This window comes from Gambusia affinis, linkage group LG06 (assembly GCF_019740435.1).
Source record: "Gambusia affinis linkage group LG06, SWU_Gaff_1.0, whole genome shotgun sequence".
NCBI classification, from domain to species: domain Eukaryota; kingdom Metazoa; phylum Chordata; class Actinopteri; order Cyprinodontiformes; family Poeciliidae; genus Gambusia; species Gambusia affinis.
In genome coordinates this window covers 19,847,831-19,865,828 of record NC_057873.1, presented here as the reverse complement: position 1 = coordinate 19,865,828, position 17,998 = coordinate 19,847,831, and the positions used below count along the sequence as shown (strand labels likewise).

The 17,998-nt window shown below is 39.6% G+C and overlaps 1 protein-coding gene across 12 annotated transcripts in view; it reads left to right on the top strand.

Annotated features, from left to right (window-relative positions):
* elna (elastin a) overlaps window positions 1-17,998 on the top strand; it is a 63,240-nt gene that overhangs the window by 2,793 nt on the left and 42,449 nt on the right. For 10 of the 12 annotated variants that reach the window (XM_044120540.1, XM_044120537.1, XM_044120545.1 and 7 more), the window contains exons 2-5: window positions 11,414-11,482; window positions 11,623-11,670; window positions 14,109-14,210; window positions 14,380-14,406. In XM_044120540.1, coding sequence (XP_043976475.1) covers window positions 11,414-11,482; window positions 11,623-11,670; window positions 14,109-14,210; window positions 14,380-14,406 — 246 coding nt within the window. Of the gene's footprint in view, window positions 1-11,413; window positions 11,483-11,622; window positions 11,671-13,153; window positions 13,900-14,108; window positions 14,211-14,379; window positions 14,407-17,998 lie in introns of those variants that run through there. The other 2 variants (XM_044120548.1, XM_044120547.1) reach the window with 2 other exon arrangements.

Here is a 17,998-nt window from a genome sequence, read left to right as displayed (position 1 = left end):
CCAGGGAAATAGATTCTCCATTGACGGAGCCCTGCTCCGTAAGCTTTTTTAAGTGCAGCTGGAAGCCAATTTGTCTCCTTTGGCTCTAGCCAGATCAGTTTATTATGCAAATCTGTGAAATTTGCTTGGCAAGCAAGTCTGTTCAGTCCAAATACATGAAGTAATTGTAAATTTTTGTACCTGTACGATTACCTTGATGCTCCAGGACTTTTTGGTAGCATGTTGTGTGCTTCTCTTTGGCTCCGCTCCCCAGTTCTGCCAAGCTAACGGGCCAACTAAAGCTCACTGAATCTGACATTTACTGTATGGGTCCCATCACTCAACAGGTCCGCTCTGCTTTGAAAGAAAAAGACCAACTGAGCCCAAGTTTGTGTAAAAACCCAGACTGTTCTCTCACAGTGAGGTTTTAATTTTGCGTCTTTATTGCTTGATCCACTAAAGCAGTTTAATTTGTTTATATTGAGTGGCTTTGTGTGATTTTGTAGCATGATGACTTCATTCTGAACACATTAGGGATGACTCTGTTTGCTTTCAACCACTGATTGAACTCCACTTGTTATTGTGAAAGTACTTTTGTATGTAAAGCCCGGATTTTCATAAGTGAAGTTCTCATGTAAGGGTTCGGTTGCTAATAGCTCACTTTCCATAATTTACTCGATTAACATCCTGACTTTTTATAAATCCAGACTGGTTTCTCCCGGACTAAACTCCTGTAACGTAAGAGTGGAACTATATGGTCATTTCTCAGGAGTCAGAGCTTGTTACTCACCTCAAAATTGTTCAACTTGAGCATCGTGCAAGAGCAAAAAGAAACCAAAGCCAAAGGCTAGATGCAACATGAGATTTACTTTATCATAGCTTTTAACATGGTAGAAATCTGGCAGGTTTTTAGCTTCAGTCACTCGTAATAAATCTGTTTTTATACAAAGTGAGGGCACAAAATAAGGCTTTTTGCTGTTCGTAGTCAGCAAAGCCCAAATCTAAAATGCTAACAGCTTAACTAACTGGTCACAGAAGTTGTCTTGGTGATAGAAATCCACTTACATCTCCAATCCATTTGGACTAATAATCAACTTTAGGCTCTTGCAGAAACTAATCTGTGAAAACAGATGAGGATGATAAATGGAGATCTGTGGACTGCTCTAACAATCTTTTAGCTGAACCTCACTTCAAAGCATCTGAGCTATCTATTTCAGAGGGACACTTCCATCCACTTTCATAGATTCACATCAAAATCTCAGCCAGAAGCGATTGCTAACACATTGGCTAAAAGTTTCTCATATCAAGTTTTTATTATAACTGCTGTGAAAGGTTTTGCAAGGATTACACCACAGATTTATGAATGGATCGGTTGTTTTAATACGTGGTCTGTTTAATCTGGTCCAGTCCCTTCAGAAATTAAATGGACAACTTTGTAACATCTGAAGCCGTCACTGTCAAGACAATGTTTCCGTGAGGGGCGTTTACATTGTTTTCCCTCATCATCACCGGTGCATCTAACACTTATCTGCACAGCGTTTACTGTTTAGGTTTGGATAAAGTCCGTTTTAAAGTCTCACGGTCATGTGTTTGGTCTGCAGTTGGTCTGTGCCAAATCCTCAAAGAAGAATCACATTGACTCACCAAGCTGTGATCTATCAGAAGCAGACTCGCTACAGTCTGGACTGGCTCCTGTCGGGAATGTTTTCATTCTCCTTCGGGCACTATTGATGTCCAAGATCTTTTAGGTTTAGAGACAACATGACAAGATGTGAACTCTATCATGCTTTTTTTTTTCCTGGCTGAATAAATGCCAGTAACTGGAACCTTCCACGGAGCTATTGATACCCTCTAATAAGTCCGTCAACTAAAAACACTACACATTTGAACTGTTTGTTCCACCAGCTTGTAGCGATTTCTCATAGTGAACGGTTATCTTAGCGCACGGCTTTAAACAATTTTTTTGTTGTTGATTCAGAAGAACTGACTTGCCTAATCTTGTAATGATTCCCTGTCAGCTTCTAGAGGAAAAGCTTCACTCAGTTCGTTGGAAGGCACAGAGTTACAGGATTTGTGTCTTGTCTTTGATTCTTACTTCAATGCTTTAGGGAAGCAGAGACAAGGTTGGACATGACCAAGAGAGAGATGGTGAAGTAAGATAAAATTAATTTTGTGAGATGCATTTGACATGTTTTTGCTTCATCCTGGCTATGTAAATAGTGTAAAGGTGAAAGTAGGTCGGCTTTGCTGAGTCTGGTAGTAGCATGGTTACCTAAATGCACTATACCTCGGATCGGCTGTGCATCACACTGCAGCCTAAAGTGATCCAATTCCGTTTTTTTTTTTTTGTTTTTTTTTGACGTAATGCGACCTGTTTCTGATCTTTTCATGACAGTTTGAACAGCACAGGTGAAATTCTTTTCGAATGCAACCCAGGCCACTTGCATATCCGATACACATCCGATTCAAACGCGGCTGCGTATCCAGGTTGCATTCATCCGAACTGAACGTCACTGATACTGGACAAATGTCACTATTCTGCGTCCTGATACGCGCAAGCGGGAAAAACAACAACAACAACCATGACGGACTATAATGAGGATTAAGTTGTTAACGTGCTGACTCTGGTCTGACAACAACTTCAAATATGTACGCTATGCTCCACCGTTAGCCTCCACGTTAACATCAGCGAACACTGAGCACTTCTTCATTTTATGGCGGTTGGCAGAACACTCAGAACGCTGACGTTATTGCGCCCTCTACTGTGCATGCGGGACACTTTCAGGTCGTTTTTTCGTTCACACCGGAGAACACATACATGTTGCATATGTTTGGAAGTGTGAACGGTCACGGCAAAAGAAAATCCCTCCAATTGCAGTTCACCTTGAATTAATTTTTTATGTTCATATCAGCATTTCAACCACATTCAAATCCAGACACACTGTGCTGCCACAAAAGCTTCATTTCACTTCGCTTTTCTTTTATGTCATTCAAGGGTTGAGTTTCTGCTGTGCTTTGGACCTTTATCCTGGTGAATAATCCAAGTGTGCTTAACCTTACGGTCTTGAATGGTGATGCTGGGACATTCTCCTTAAGAATAAGCTGGGCTTTGGCAGAGTTCATAATTTCCGATGCTACAGAAAGTCTTCCAAGTCCTGAGGCAGCTGAGCTGCCCCAGACCTTCCCATTACCACGACCATGTTGGACTACTGGAATAATACTGATATTTCATTTTTCTTTCTTCTTTTTTATACTTTATTCATAATTTCTTTGAATTAAACTACCAAGGGAGACAAAAAACAATACATCATAAACAAATAAATTAATAAAAACAAGACCAAACAGTCAAAACAGTCTGTTAGCCTGCTGGTGTAGTGATAAAAGAGAATAAAAATCCAAATTTTACCGTCCAGAGTGCTTAATCGAGCACAAGAGAGAGTTGAAGGGGACAACAGGCAGTTCAGGAAACAATCTGTTTCAAACAGCGCAACATAAAACAATGTAAGTAAAAAGAAATGTGATGTAAACAACAACAATAAAAACCAAATCCAAATGGTCAAGACAATCATTTTATCCCATTTCTTTCTTTATATCTATTGAAAGGACACCAAACATCAAGGATCTCATGATGGGTGTCTGATAAAGAGTATTGACTCTCTTCTAGATAAATACAGGACACAATGTCATTAAAACATTGTTTGAAGCAAGAACGGGTTAGGATTTCCTTTTCCTCACAATAAACCGCTTTGTTTCAACCAAACCTAACAGAAGAGCTTGCTGTAGAGACATGGGAAGAGTAAGAGAAAATTTAGAGCAGCACAAAACGATCAAACCAGGAGTCAGATGTCTGCCATAAACATTTATATAAAATCGAAATGTCTTGCACCAGAAGTCCATAAGTTTAGGGCAGGATCAAAACAGATGGTCCAGAGTCCCATCATCTGATTTACATTTGCCACAAGTTAGTGAGACACAGAGAAATGGTTCAGATTTGGAAAAGTGCAGCCGATGGATAACTTTGAGTTGAATAGGTTGCAGTCTATAATTGATGCACCAGGTTTTAATTCTCGACAGACTCATCTGAAATCTCACCTATCGGAAGTCCAGGCCTCTTTTATGTGTTTAGAAGGTGGGGTTGAACTGAAACGATTAACAAAATGAGAAATTAGCTCTTTAGAGGTAGGGGGCTTTTTTACAAGCTCATAAAAGCTGTGCTGCTCAGGTTGGGTTTCAAAGTGAGGGAAGTGCTGCCTGACAGAATCACAAAACTGCAAGTATCTGAAAAAGTGGCTTAAAAGGGAGACCAAATTTGATTTGAGTTGCATTAAGTAGGGGAAGTGATTACTAATGTACAGATCCTTAATAACAGCTATGCCATTATTAAAACAGTGCTTAAAGACTACATCCATTGTGCCAGGTTTAAATGCTGTGCTCTGAAAAATGGGAGGATGGATGAAGAAACTAGGGAGACTAAGAACAATCCTTATCTGCTTCAAAATCCTGAATGATTTTTTTTTAGCACAAAATTAATTGGAAAGATAAAGAAAGATTGGAAAACAGGGCATCTGCTATAGAGAAAGCAGTAAGTTTCCTCTTTCCCAAAGGAGGAAAGGTTTTCATTCAGCGGCCAATTGGGCAATAGTGAGATATGAGGAAATGCTCCCAACCTCAGGGAAGAGTTTCCCTTATGCAAGGGGGCAATCACATCTAAATGACTTTTATAGAATCTGATTCTGAATCCCTCAGGATGATGTTCTGTTTCTGAACCACTGTGTCAGTTTCATGCCAGAGGCAACAGGGAGCAAACCTCCCAAATAATGCTGAGAATCATCAGCAAGATGTTTTAAGAAATTGACTAACAGGGTTTTGTTTTGTTTTGTTGCACTGGGTCAGCATTGGGTTTTGTCTTCGAACTGTCTCATGCATAGCATCTTTGCAGTATCTTTCTTATTATTGAATTGTGGACGCTGATCTTAACGAAGGAGGTGAAAACTCCTGTGATTTAAATGTTGTTCTTGGAGAAAAGTTTGGAGAGATTTTTATACCCACTCATGTGAAGATTTATGACTGCTCCATGTTTTCTCACTTTCTCCAGAACAATACCTGTCAGTGACTTTGTTTTCTATCTGTTCTTCAATCTCTGTAGATCAGTATATGAAGGTGTTGGATTTTAAGATTTTTTTTTTTTTTTTGGACTACTTTGTGTTGTTACACAGCCTATTTTAGATTATTTTAGATTGAACAAGCCATGTAGTTTTGTAGTTTGGACATGGTGTGGCTACAGGAACTGAACCCAAAAAATGTGGTTAATCACAAGTGGGTATATTTTTATTTATCTCTTTACATTTTTTTAAATCAGGGTATGGGCAACTCTATTTCTCTTAACACAAAGCATTTTGATTTTAAAACATTTTTTTTTTTTTGTATTTGATCAGGTTGTCTTGAGTTAAAATAGTTTGATATGAAACTTTTACAAACAAACAAACAACAATAAAAAAAAAAACTGAGGAAATTTGTAAGAGGGCAAAATATCTTTTTCACAGTTCTGTATACATGTGAACTCTAACAAACTATGTGTTTGTGATTTCCCTGCACATGTATTCAATTCAATGGTGTGAGAAGTTGTGTTGCCAAATCTGAAGAAGCGATAAAAACATTTCACAGCAATTTCCCTCAAAATTGACCAAATTGTCCATTACGATCATGTTGTGTTAACTGTTTATTCAAGCAGAACACCACCATCTGTCTTTATTTCTCCACGTATACGTCGTTTGCACCCACGTTAATTTGTTTTGTTTCCTTACAGGGAAGGTAATTGTCATCCCTAGCAGCCAGCCATTAAACAACCACAGCACAGGGATTGGGGAAATGTCAAATTACTCACCAGGTTGTTGTAAATGAACTAAAACTTTTTTACAATAACGAAGGGTTGTAAAAATTGCTGTTAACAGGGAAGGTACTGTGGAAAAACACATCATTGGCTTTAGTTTGATCCGAAAACAAAACAAGTTCTGACTTAAAATTTCCAAACATTTTTATGTTCAGTCATTAATTTTTGGGTGCAACAATCCATATTATCCTTAAAATAATGTTCCAGTTAGACTTTGTAGTAAATCATCTATTTTTAATGCAAAATTATTTTGCCAGCTAAACAGATAATAAGCACATCACCCCTCTGTTTTCCACTGTGAGATCTAAAACATGGCAGAGATCAGGATTAAATGTGCATACAGCTGGCAGAGTTAATTTTATTTATTTTTTATTTTTATCCTTTTTGGTGAACTTCATCTCTATTTTGAAAAAATCTAAATCAATAGCTTTTCAATACCATTGGAGTCAAGAGCTCTTGTGCCTAAATTTGCCTCTTTGGTTTTTACAACAAACTGAATGAAGTAATTTGGTTTAGACTTGTGTATTAGTTTAGATGTGTGAAATTGCAATAGCAAAAATTAGGACATCATCCATCAGTACTCATGTTCATCTAAAAATAAGTCACACTGTTTGGTGTTGGACTTGTATTTCGGTGGCATTACAGAGATGTGCAGCAACAAATGCACATCTGTGATGAAGCGTTTTATTTCAGTCCAAAATGTTGATCATTATGTGTGTAAAAAAAAATGAAAAAAAGAGACTGTAACATCATGTAAACACCTATTATAGAGGGCTGTTTAATTTTTCACAACCCTCAGCAGACATCATTGTCTCAATACAGTCTCAACTCCATCCATCCATCCATCCATTTTCTTACACCCTTCTTCCCTAGTGGGGTCAGGAGGGTTGTTGGTATCTATCTCCAGCTGCGTTCCGGGCGAGAGGCGGGGTTCACACTGGACAGGTCGCCAGTCTGTCACAGGGCAACACAAAGACATACAAGACAAACAACCATGCACACACACACTCACACCTATGGAGAATTTAGAGAGACTAATTAACCTGACAGTCATGTTTTTGGACCGTGGGAGGAAGCCGGAGAACCCGGAGAGAACCCACGCATGCACAGGGAGAACATGCAAACTCCATGCAGAAAGACCCCGGGCCGGGAATCGAACCCAGGACCTTCTTGCTGCAAGGCAACAGCTCTACAGTCTCAACTCACTTTACCAAAAAAATGGTGCATCATAGAGAATACACTTAGATGTGAAAGAAGGGAGTATTCCTCAAAATTAGTTCAATTTCAGAACACACAGAGAAAATTTAAGCTGATTGTTTGTCATTTTCCAAGAAACACTGTGACAACAGCTTTACTCCTGTAACTTCCTCGGTACCTCCGTATTGGATGAGGGGTGAAGCAAAGGAAAAATAGTCTGAAAAGTTCCCTAGGTTTATTGTGAAGCACAGTAGCAGAACTGACCTGTTTCTGGAAAACCTGTTACAGTGCAAAGTCTTGAGAAACACCAGGACAGTAAAATAAAAATGAGTTGTCATCTGGAGATGTTGTGCACAGAGAAAGTGTTAATTTTGACAGATGTTGCAGGGGAAGTTCAGTACTACTGGCAAAAGGAGTTTTAGAAATGTTAATTACAAAGAGTGTCAATAAATGTGGATAATTTTGAGGGGGGAAAAAAGCATATGTGTATTTAAGCAAAAATTGAATTTTTTTAATGGTTCAGAGTAGGATGATGTCACTGCATAACATATGAAACAATGTTTAACATTTTAAATTTTACTTTAAATCTTACTATAATTTTAATCAAGAGTGCCTGACTAAAGTCATTTTAGTCTCTTACTTGCAAAGCTTTATGGTTGTCAAACTTAGCTACAACTCAAACAGTAAACTCTTGACCTGAGTTAACTCCTGCATAAATTCAGCCTCATCTGATCTCTTTTCCTGGATAGTTTTACCCCCTGAAACACATTCCAGCTTATTCCCATGACCTGGTTGAGTTCTCCAGGAATGCAAGCGGTGGATGGTGACTTGAATTAAAATGATCAGGAGACAATTTTTTAAAATTCTTCTCCTGACAAAAGTCAGCGTTTGCCATCTTCGTGAACTTCATGCACTCTGTAAGAATGCCTCAGCAGCGAGATATGGATTTTAAGCTAAAGGAAAAAGTGCTGCTCACAGACTCGAAGTTTCCACTTTCCTGCCAAGACAGGAAATCCTTCTTTTGAATGTAAAACGAAGGAGCGAAAATGAGAACAATCATTCCACACCACTCATCAGTTAAGGACTATATATGATCTATTCGAAAGGACAAAATGTCAGATGCTCATAAACACAGATATTACATTTCTCACAGATGTTACGTTTATTATTTTAGTTTCAGTTTTTTTAGTCTGCAGGATTTTCAGTTCTTTTTTTGGTCAGTATTGCAAGGCCAAACCACGGGAAATTTGAGCAACTCCACCATTGTTTAGCTCTCTGATCTTCTAAATTATTTGCTCATTCATGAAATCATGCACAGCTGTCACTGTAACTGTTGCCATTAACACGTCTGTTCGGAGAAGCCACATTCTCCCGGCTTCAACGTAATCAGGCTGACTGTAAGCCCTCTTTGGCTCCCTGCTGGAGAAAAGATTTTGTTCATGATCATGAGCAGATGTCCTTCCGATTAGATTGTGACCACACATTTGCTTTGTATAAAGGAACATTGTTGTTCTTTCAATTTACGAAAGATCGTTGGTGCATCAGCACATTTCAATGGCATCCCAGCATGTTTTCTTTCTTACAGGGCATATATCAGTTTTTCTGGGTAATTTTGCAGCTTATAGCTCATTAAAGTTACATTAGCTCTGTGACAGAAATCAAGATTTCTTTTAAAAAACAAAAAAAACAAACAAGGTGAAAGGTGTCCAAGAGTGATGATGCTATGCTTCCATTGCTTAACTCGGGGATCAACCCGAATCACAAAGTCCACCCAAGACATAAGGAGTGACAGAAAAGCCTGCAGCTCAGATTTGAGAAGGCAATTTTCTCAAGAGGGAAGCAAGAAGTCAGAAGAAAATGTTCTCTGAGTACATTGTAGTGAGCCCAGTGTGCCTGTAATTTATGACAATAGTGAACGACTGTGACAAAAACCGTTCAAAACACTCAAATTCTGGCAGTGTTCAGGTTAGATGTCGCAATGTTCTGACCAGCGCTGTTACTCTGTTGCCCATGGGGGGCAGCACTTCATCCATCTGTCACCAGAATACTTCGTATTAATGAGGCATGCAATGATTGTAAGTCTCACTTTTCTCTGCATTTCTTCAATCCATATTTTACTTGTGATGGCAAAACTGCCCCACAGTAACATAGCTTTCTGCTAATGCTACACCTGTGCTTGAGGGAAGATTAGTTAAAATACTTGAATGGCATCTTCTATCAAACGTTCTCTTCCTCATATGAATCATGAGGAAGAGCAAAAAATGAGCAAAAACTGTATGTAGGGTCAACTCATACAGCTTATTAAACGTCAATAAGCTGATGTTTATTGATGCAACACAATAAACATCAGCTGATGCTTTGTACTGAGAAGTGCAAGATGTTTTATATAGTACATTTTTGGACATTAACTGCTAGCCAAAGTGCTGCTCAAGGTATAAAGTCACCAGCACAAATGGAGCAGGCAAACTGGGGGACATCAGGCTCCTATCCAGCAGGGTTCCCACTTCCTCCCTCCATCCTCCGTTTCGCTCTCACAAAATGGTCACTGACAGAGCACCATTCATTTTGTTTTGTTGCCATTTGACAGTCTTTGAAGTTATTTAGTGGAGTCTTGTAAAAACGTGGCATAATTCCTCAGTGCTTTTGATAATCGTTCCTCAAAACATATTCACGCCCCTTGTGGATTCAAACACCAGAGAGTGGAAGCAGACTGGTTAAACTGAGACATCAGCGTTGCAATCTGAGCAAAACATAGCAACAAACTTCTGACCAGTCACACAACTCTTTGCACAAAGATCGTTCAACCCAGGCCCGGTATCGACTTTGGCAGATGGATGCCTCTCTGTGAACAAGAATGATGCAATTTTCGTCACGCCGTCTGGATTAAGTCGACTGAATTTCCTCCAGTGAAGTATGTGGGAGCATTTGCTTTCATGGAGTTTCCCCGTGTTTCCTGTTTGTGCAGAAGCACTCACATTTTCATTTTTATGTGGACTGACATGACTACTCATCCTGTTAATATATTTAATCAAGAAAATAATCATTTTTCTATCTTCAGTCATAGACAGTGCTGTTACAGGTACTACATTGTCACTACATGAATCCAAAAGGCTTGTTTTCGTTTTAAGGGTTTTAAGTTTACATGTTGGCTTTGTAAAATATTGAAAAGCCTGACAGTAATTTATATCGTTTCATCCTTTCTACATTTTTATTCATTCATTATAAAAACCCGTCTTCACTCATCATAGAAGATGGCCCATATTTTTTCACGTTGAATGTCTTCTCAATGGCTCTTTCTTTTCATTTCCTGAGCCTCAGCTGTCCAATAAAGCAATCTGGGATTTCATCATGGCTCTAACCGAAGGTTTATTACACATCTCATTAGTGAAAAACTCGTAGCCATCCTGGATTTAAATGTACTAAAGCAGGAATCCACTTTATCAAACTATGTAGATTTTATGTTTTTTATGTGTCATAAATATCCCTGCCGGTAGACCAGACAGTAATGCCTTGTAATGCTCTTCCCCTAACGGCCACAGCCAGTGTGAAGGGCTGAGTTCATGCAGTCTTCTCTAATCAACACATGAACGCCTTTGACATGTGGTTTAAATTAATTGCTCTCCCACCACATGTAGGAGCCATTAGGCATAATCACCGTGGTCCGACTGCCCTAGCTCTCTCATTTGCATTGTGTTTTTTTACACGAACCCGCTTTTCCAGAATATACTTTTGTAATTTAGGCATTAGCTCACCCGTCCCATCGGATTTAGCTGTTATTTGTCCCAGAACAACCAGTAATTCTTTTTAATCCTCTTTGCAAAAAAAAACAAAAAAACCAGAGGTTCTTCTGCTGTTGGTGTTCGTTGCACACATGAGGCCATCACGTCTTGAGTCCAGAGCGAACATCTGAGGAGTTCCAGCCAGAGACAAAGCTGTGGGGGCTAATGCAGGTGGGGGCTGACGGGGTGCTGCTGCAAATTCCTCGACCCAAAGCTGCAGTACCTCATCAGTATGAGAACAATTCAACAGGACTCTTCTGAAAATCCACGAAGTTCTGCTTTCGTTCCGACTCCAGCAGCTTTCACCTTTCGCCGTGCACTTCATCACAGCTGTGATGAGCCCCAGATGTGATCATCAAGGACAGATCTTAGCGGTTCTGCTCGGTTCCAGGCTGATGAATGTGGTTGAGAATGCTTGCCTAATAAATTAGATTCTTGTTCAGAAATAAAATCTATTAGAATGGAAATGGGGGAATCGAAAAGTGGTGACTGCCTGATAAAGTTTCATTCTGACACACAGCACACTGGTGGTTAAAAGTTTTTTTTTTTTTTTTTCTGTGTGTTGCAGGTGTGTATGTGCCACCTGGTTCTGGATATAGACCAGGCGCTCCTTTGCCAGGGACTGGATATTTTCCAGGTACCAGAAAACAACTCCAGCAAACTGATCTGTTTGTCTTTAGAGGGCTATTAAACCACTGTAGAGGAGAAAACATGAGGTACAACATGTTTGTTTAGTTTTTGTTCCAAATTTTTAACTTGAATCTGCGACTCTCACAGGGTCAGCTGGAGGTGGTCCTGCAGGCTATAAACCAGCAAAACCTGGAGGTAAGTGGAAGAGACTTTGGATTCAGGATATTTACTATATCAAACCATTATTTTTAGTAGTCTGGTTTAATTTAGATGAGTTAAAATGTAAAGCTGCAGATTTTATGAGGTATTCTAAATATGCTTTTCTTTATTCTCATTATTTTGATAATAAAGTGGTCAATGCTTCCACTGGGCTTGCAGCAAAGCCGCACACATTCTGTCTGCTGCTTGTCACTTCGCACATCTATCACTCACAAGTCTGCAGCACGGCTCAATATAGCAGCAGGTCACACTCTGCATTCATAATGCTGGCCAGCTTTCAGCTCCCATTTGCTGAACAAGTTTGACCCTGTGCAGCTTTTGAAAGCCAAAAAAATATTAAAGCTACGGCTGCAGGAAGACTGCTGTGACCTTTGAACATTTGACATCTTTATGTTTGTTGGAACATTCAGCAGTTACACAAACACAAGGTGGAACAGTTTGCTGCTGTGAAGAGAAGTAGTCCTGTTAGCAGTCAATGGTTTGTTCAGATCATAAAGTACCTTAGATTTACTTCTTATATTGAGTATCTACAACTAATTTACTGCAGTGTTGGTGAATAAATCAAGCATCCACAGACAACCACTGTGCTAAAAGGATAGTTTACTTTTTTGAGTTTTAAAGAGTTTTTCAAGACACTGATTAGTCTTATCAATGGTACTCACCATCAATGGTACTTACTCACTCAACTCAAAATGATGCGAAGAAACATTCATTTTGCAATATGTTTACTTCAGAACATTATTAAGGACCAAGAACAAGTCTGTCTTCAGTATAAATTACTCAAGATGCAAATAACCAAAGTGATGCAAGGTTTAAATCAGCATTTTGGATGCCTGAGAAGTTAATAGCTGAAGGAAACTTCATTATTTTTGTGAAAACACTTTCAGGTCCCCCTTCTCAACCCTTACTATTTTTAAAATTTAAATTTAAAATTTTAAATCTCTGCCTCGATATATTCGCTTATTTTAATTATACGCAGTACTTTTTCTAAATGTCTTGTGAGTAAATATATTTGCCCATTTATCGATAACAACTGGAACTTTCCATATCTAGCGAGTTTTTTTCCCCGCAATTTACCATCTATTAAAAGAGTGTCCTTCAGATTACTCCCTGTGACGGAAAATTACCGTAATAACCCAATATTGGCTGGAAAGCGCAACGTCTATCCTTTCAGAAACCGTTGAGATTTTTTAGATAGCTCAAAGTGTTGCAGATTTACGGCACTGAAAATTTGGCTGGATAGTCGACGCTACGTTTAGGACTAGCGTGTATTTAAAAACACAATGTTTGTCACTCCATTGGAGTTGACTTTTCCACTCGGAAGCGTTTTAATGACCTTGCAATTTGTCCAATGGCTAAAGACTTAAGAGGTTTCCTCCTGATTGCTCACACCATGGTCCAGTTACCTGGGAAGTCTTAACTCGGAGTTGGGTTTGACGTCAGACCTAAGGTAACAGCGTTCTAGTCGAGAAGTCGAAATTTCAACATGGCGACGCCCAGAGACTACGCAGTATCTCTTATGAACAACATTGATTCGTTCAGTTTAGAGATGCAAGCGCTACATTAACATGAACATTAGAGGCGTTGTTACATGTGTGTCTTGTAAAATACGCATGTTTCCACCACATCTTACTGCTGTTGTTGCGAGGAGCGGCCATATTGAAACACGAAGTCGACCTTACAAGTCGTAACTGGGGGTAGTTGGAGTTGCGCCTGATTTCCCAGTGGGAAATCCAACTTTGAAGGGCGTATCGGTTGATTCTTCCCGACTGGGAAGTCGTAATTTCCCACTTCCGAGTACAACTGGAACTAAATATCAGGTTCTGCCTCCTCTGAGAAGGATCTTATGACCGAATTGAGAAGATCCTAAAAGTGCTCCTTCCATTACCTAAGAGTAATGCCTGTCAGCATCAACAGTTGCAGCCATAAACAGTACTGACCCTTAGCTGGTCCCTCCTTTCTCTTTCTGAGTCGTTCAACAGTTTTCCAGAACTTTCCTGAGAACTTTCCTGAGGTCTTTCCAGATTCCTCTTACACCCAAATTGTTGCTTTCAAAGCCACAATAGCTGCTGTCTTTCTTCCCACCTGGTGCCAGTCTGCTGTTTCAGGAGTCCCAAAGAAAACCTAAACCCTGAAGGTTATTTTTCTTTAGTGGACGGTTTCCAATGCCAGTGTCTACAAACACGTTTTTCCGGTTGCTGCCAGGTCAGACATCCTAACCTACGGGTCATAGTTCCTGAAAAACTGAATGAATAAAGAATACTGCAAATCTTGTTAGCATGCTCAGAGCAACACAGTTGTTCTCTTCAGAATAGTTAAGTCAGATAGAATTTTTGTCATTGTGATATGTAAAATTCAGCATGGTTTTAGTATTGATTCTGATTGCAGTCACACATGTGCTTGTTTGAACCCAGCAGTGGGAGGTTATGGCGGTGGAGGCCGAGGTGCTGGGACCGGCGGTTTGGTACCAGGAGGAGTGGGAACGGGCAGCCTTGGCTACGGAGGGCTGCCAGCAGGTATGATGTTGGATTTGTGGCCTACAAACAGGCCATAAATCTTTATCAAAGTTGTAAACGAACTAAATCATCTTGTGAATTGTGTGTATTGGCAGAATAAAATATTTTTGTACCAAAGATTTTATGCAATTCACAAAAACCATGCTTTTTTTCCCCCCCCTCCCAACAGGACAAGGAGGAAAGCCTCCAAAACCAGGTAAGCCTCAGACATTTATACAATCATTTTCCTGTTTTATTAAACTTTTTTTTATTTTTACTTGGATGCACATGTTACGGCCGTTAAAGATTATGAAGTTGGAAGATGTGTGTTAATGTTGCCTTCTTGCTCAGTTTCAACAACGCAGACGAGCAACATGGAAACCTCCTCTCCTTAACTTGCAACACGAAAGGAAGGAAATCTGATGTATTGTTATTGAATTGATAAAGGAGCCTAATGTATAGACGTCAATCCCATCAAGTTGCCCAGGAGTTCACCGATGCAGGCGAACGGGTCTTTGGGGTGGTCACCGAGTTTTTCCTTATCGCCCGGTGTGAGCTTGTTTTTTCTGGCCTCGCAGCTGTTCAGTGCATCCTGAGTGGGAGCACTGTGGGTGCCAGCGCTCCTTCACCTCTGCTGTAACGGGAGCATTAAGGAACTGATGGTTGTCAGAATGCAAACAGTCTTCTGCAGCTGCCAAACAATGGTGCCAAAGCACTGATTAGTGTTATTGTAATCTTAGAGCTTTACAATATATGGAAACCTTCTTGTTGAAACTGAGCATGGCCCTTTTCTTCGATACTTGTACTGTAAATATTTTCCCTTCTGTATTTTAGTATTCGCCCCTAAAGGTGCTTTAGCGGTGTTAAGCTATTGGTTACTTTCCCCAAGCGCAGCTGATACAATCTCAGCCCACCTCAGTGTGTTTAGAAAGATAAGGAGCCAGGCAGTAATCTTGTAGTCCTGATTACACACAGAGCGGGTTACAGAAGGACCCGCCACACCTCGTCCTCCAACGCGACTTCCCAGAGGGTCGTTTGGTGAAAATGAGCTAATATCCGGCATGGAGCGGAAGTTGATTTTGGCTGGTTGCAGCAGAGCATTCCTGGAGAAATATTTCTAACTTTCCAGCGACCCACCCCTCTCCTTGCACGGTTCGCTTGGAAGATGTTAAATTTTGTGAGAAAATGGGAAACAAACTGTATTAAAAGCTTATTTTTATTTTCTAATCATTTGCACTTTTGGATCTGTGCATTGGCATTCATCATCCATTCTAATCCCAGCTATGACGAAAAATCAGAGCGGTAATTAAGGCCTTACGGACTTTTGAATTCAAGGAAAAGGCTTAATGAAAGTTTTTTGGTTTTTTTTCTGCTCCAAAGCAGCGCAGTAATCAAATGTTAGTGCTGGTTTTAATCAGCAGGACATTTAAATCCATCATTCTTAAGATCATCTTACAAAAGTTTTCAAACCTCTTGAACGTTTTCATTAGTTTGTCACTTTACCACCACAGCCCTCAGCGTTTTGCTTTGTGGTTTTATGTGACAGACCAACAAAAGCAGTACATAATTGACAAGTAGAAGATTTTTTTTTTTGCTTCGTTTTTACATGCTTTACAAATGAAAAAAATCTAAAACGTGTGGCATGCACATGTTTTCATCTCCCTTTGGTCAATACTTTGTTGAATGACTTTTTGCTGCAGATCCAGGGTTTTTTTTGGAGGCAAAGTTTCTACCAGCTTTGGACACAGACACTTTTTTTTTTTTTTTTTTTTTTTTACCTAATTTTTTCATGCACAATAGCTCATGCTGAATCCACTTGGATATGGAGCGTCACTAAACATCAACTTTTCTCTAAAAACATATCCTCAACTGCATTTAGGCTTTGACTAGGCCATTTTGCATAGGACAATGTTTGATCTAAAGGATTCCAGTGTAGCTCTGACTGGATGTTTACGTTTTCTGGAGGTAATACTCCTCCCCAAACCCCAGTGTCTCGTGTTGTGCAGCGTCTCTCAGATTTTCTATCAGAGTTACTCCTTCTTCATGCTTATTCTCCGTCCAATCAGTTGTGACTAGGTCTCTTGACCTTGGCTGTTTCACTGATTGATGCACTTCTTTCCCAGTCAGTCAGGCTTAGGTGGACGGCCATGTCTCGGTTTGCAGATGATTTATACTTCATCTGAAATCTATTTTCAGATGAAGGACTGAATGCTTGGAATCTTGTTTTATAATCTAATCTTTTTTAAACATAATATCTTTCTCCCTCTTCTGTCTGCTGTGTTCATTGGTCTTCACTAATATTTTCCGAAAATCCTCTGAGGCCTTTGTAGAACGGCTAGCTTCCTTCTGGGACTAAATTGTTATTAATTCAGAGTGGTTTGGATTTGAAATACAAGCACAAACCCCAATTTTCAGATTTGTATCTATATAAACTTTCTAAACTCTTGTAACATTTCACAATTATGCACTGTTATTTGCTAAGACCCTAATAAAGTACACTGACGTATGTGGCTGCAATGCAGCAAAATGTGAAAAGGTGGAATGCATAGATTTGCGTGGCTTTCAATCGGCTGGTGTGGATTTGCCTACACCTGAAGTTTTTCCAGCTGTACAGACATGCAGATCATCTGTTGGCAAACCTCACCGAGGCTCAATCAGATCCATCGGTGTTTGATTGGTGCAGTAGAAACAAGCCTGATAAAACAATTTGCTACCAGAAAACCTAAAACTGATTCAACGTTTAATCAGCGTTCAGAGTCCCATTGTTATGGATACCTGCATGCACATAAAGAGCCGCCAGTCATTTTAGGCACAATCCGTGTAACAATTTTGCATTCCACATGTGCACCTTGCATGGCCTGTAGCAGAGAACAGCAGCTTGATGTGTGAGGAGCGTGACTGCAGTGATTTGCACCACAGTTCGTGCAGAACCTTGTAAATGTTACACTAATTGTGAAGCCTGTCAGCTCTCCGCTTCGACAGCGCACCGAAAGCTGCAGCCTTGTTCTTATAACAGCTGTTAAACATTGCATCTTTTCCTGTGTTGCTGTGAGCAAAGGTGGATCCAGCACTTATGGCATAATTACAAGAAGTTGGCTGTTGCAAGTACACTTCTTGTCTCTTTCAGGCAACTTGAGGGTAGTTAAAATGAAACACGGAGTTTACTGTTGGTGGTTGCTTTATTGCACCGATACAGGACCTTGTTCTAAGATGAAAAAAAATATGTCTGGAGAGGAGAGGGAATTACTATAGAGTCTGTGTTTTTGTTCAGCAGTCAGTCTGAAGTCCGGAGTGAAAATCATCATTGTATCTCTAATATTTCATCAATTTCTTTTAATAATGGGATTCCTCAAGTCTACACATGAGAGAAATCTTTCATGTCTCTATTGACCATTAGATTGATGTGCATTCAGCTGCTTTTGATCAGAGTTTAAGGTCTCAAACCCCGGAGCAGAAACGTTCCTGCTGCCTCCTTCAAAATACCAGCTGATTGGTCAATTCAGTTACATTTATTTCAGTTCAATCTACTTAATTCACTCAGCTCAGATTATTTTGTTTTTCTGCCACAAGCTAACTACAACAAGTTTGAATAGCTATTAGGTTGCATATACAAATGGGAGTTAATTAAAATCTAACTGTGATTTTTTATTTTTTTTTCTAGATCATAAACCTTTTAAAATCCACAAAGTACAATTTAGTATAACATTTATATTTCAGCAGTTTCTGCAGATCAAAAATGCAGTTTGGCGTTAGAAGAGGGAGCTCCATTAAAACACTGCGGGTTATAATTACTTTATCCCCTGTTGAAT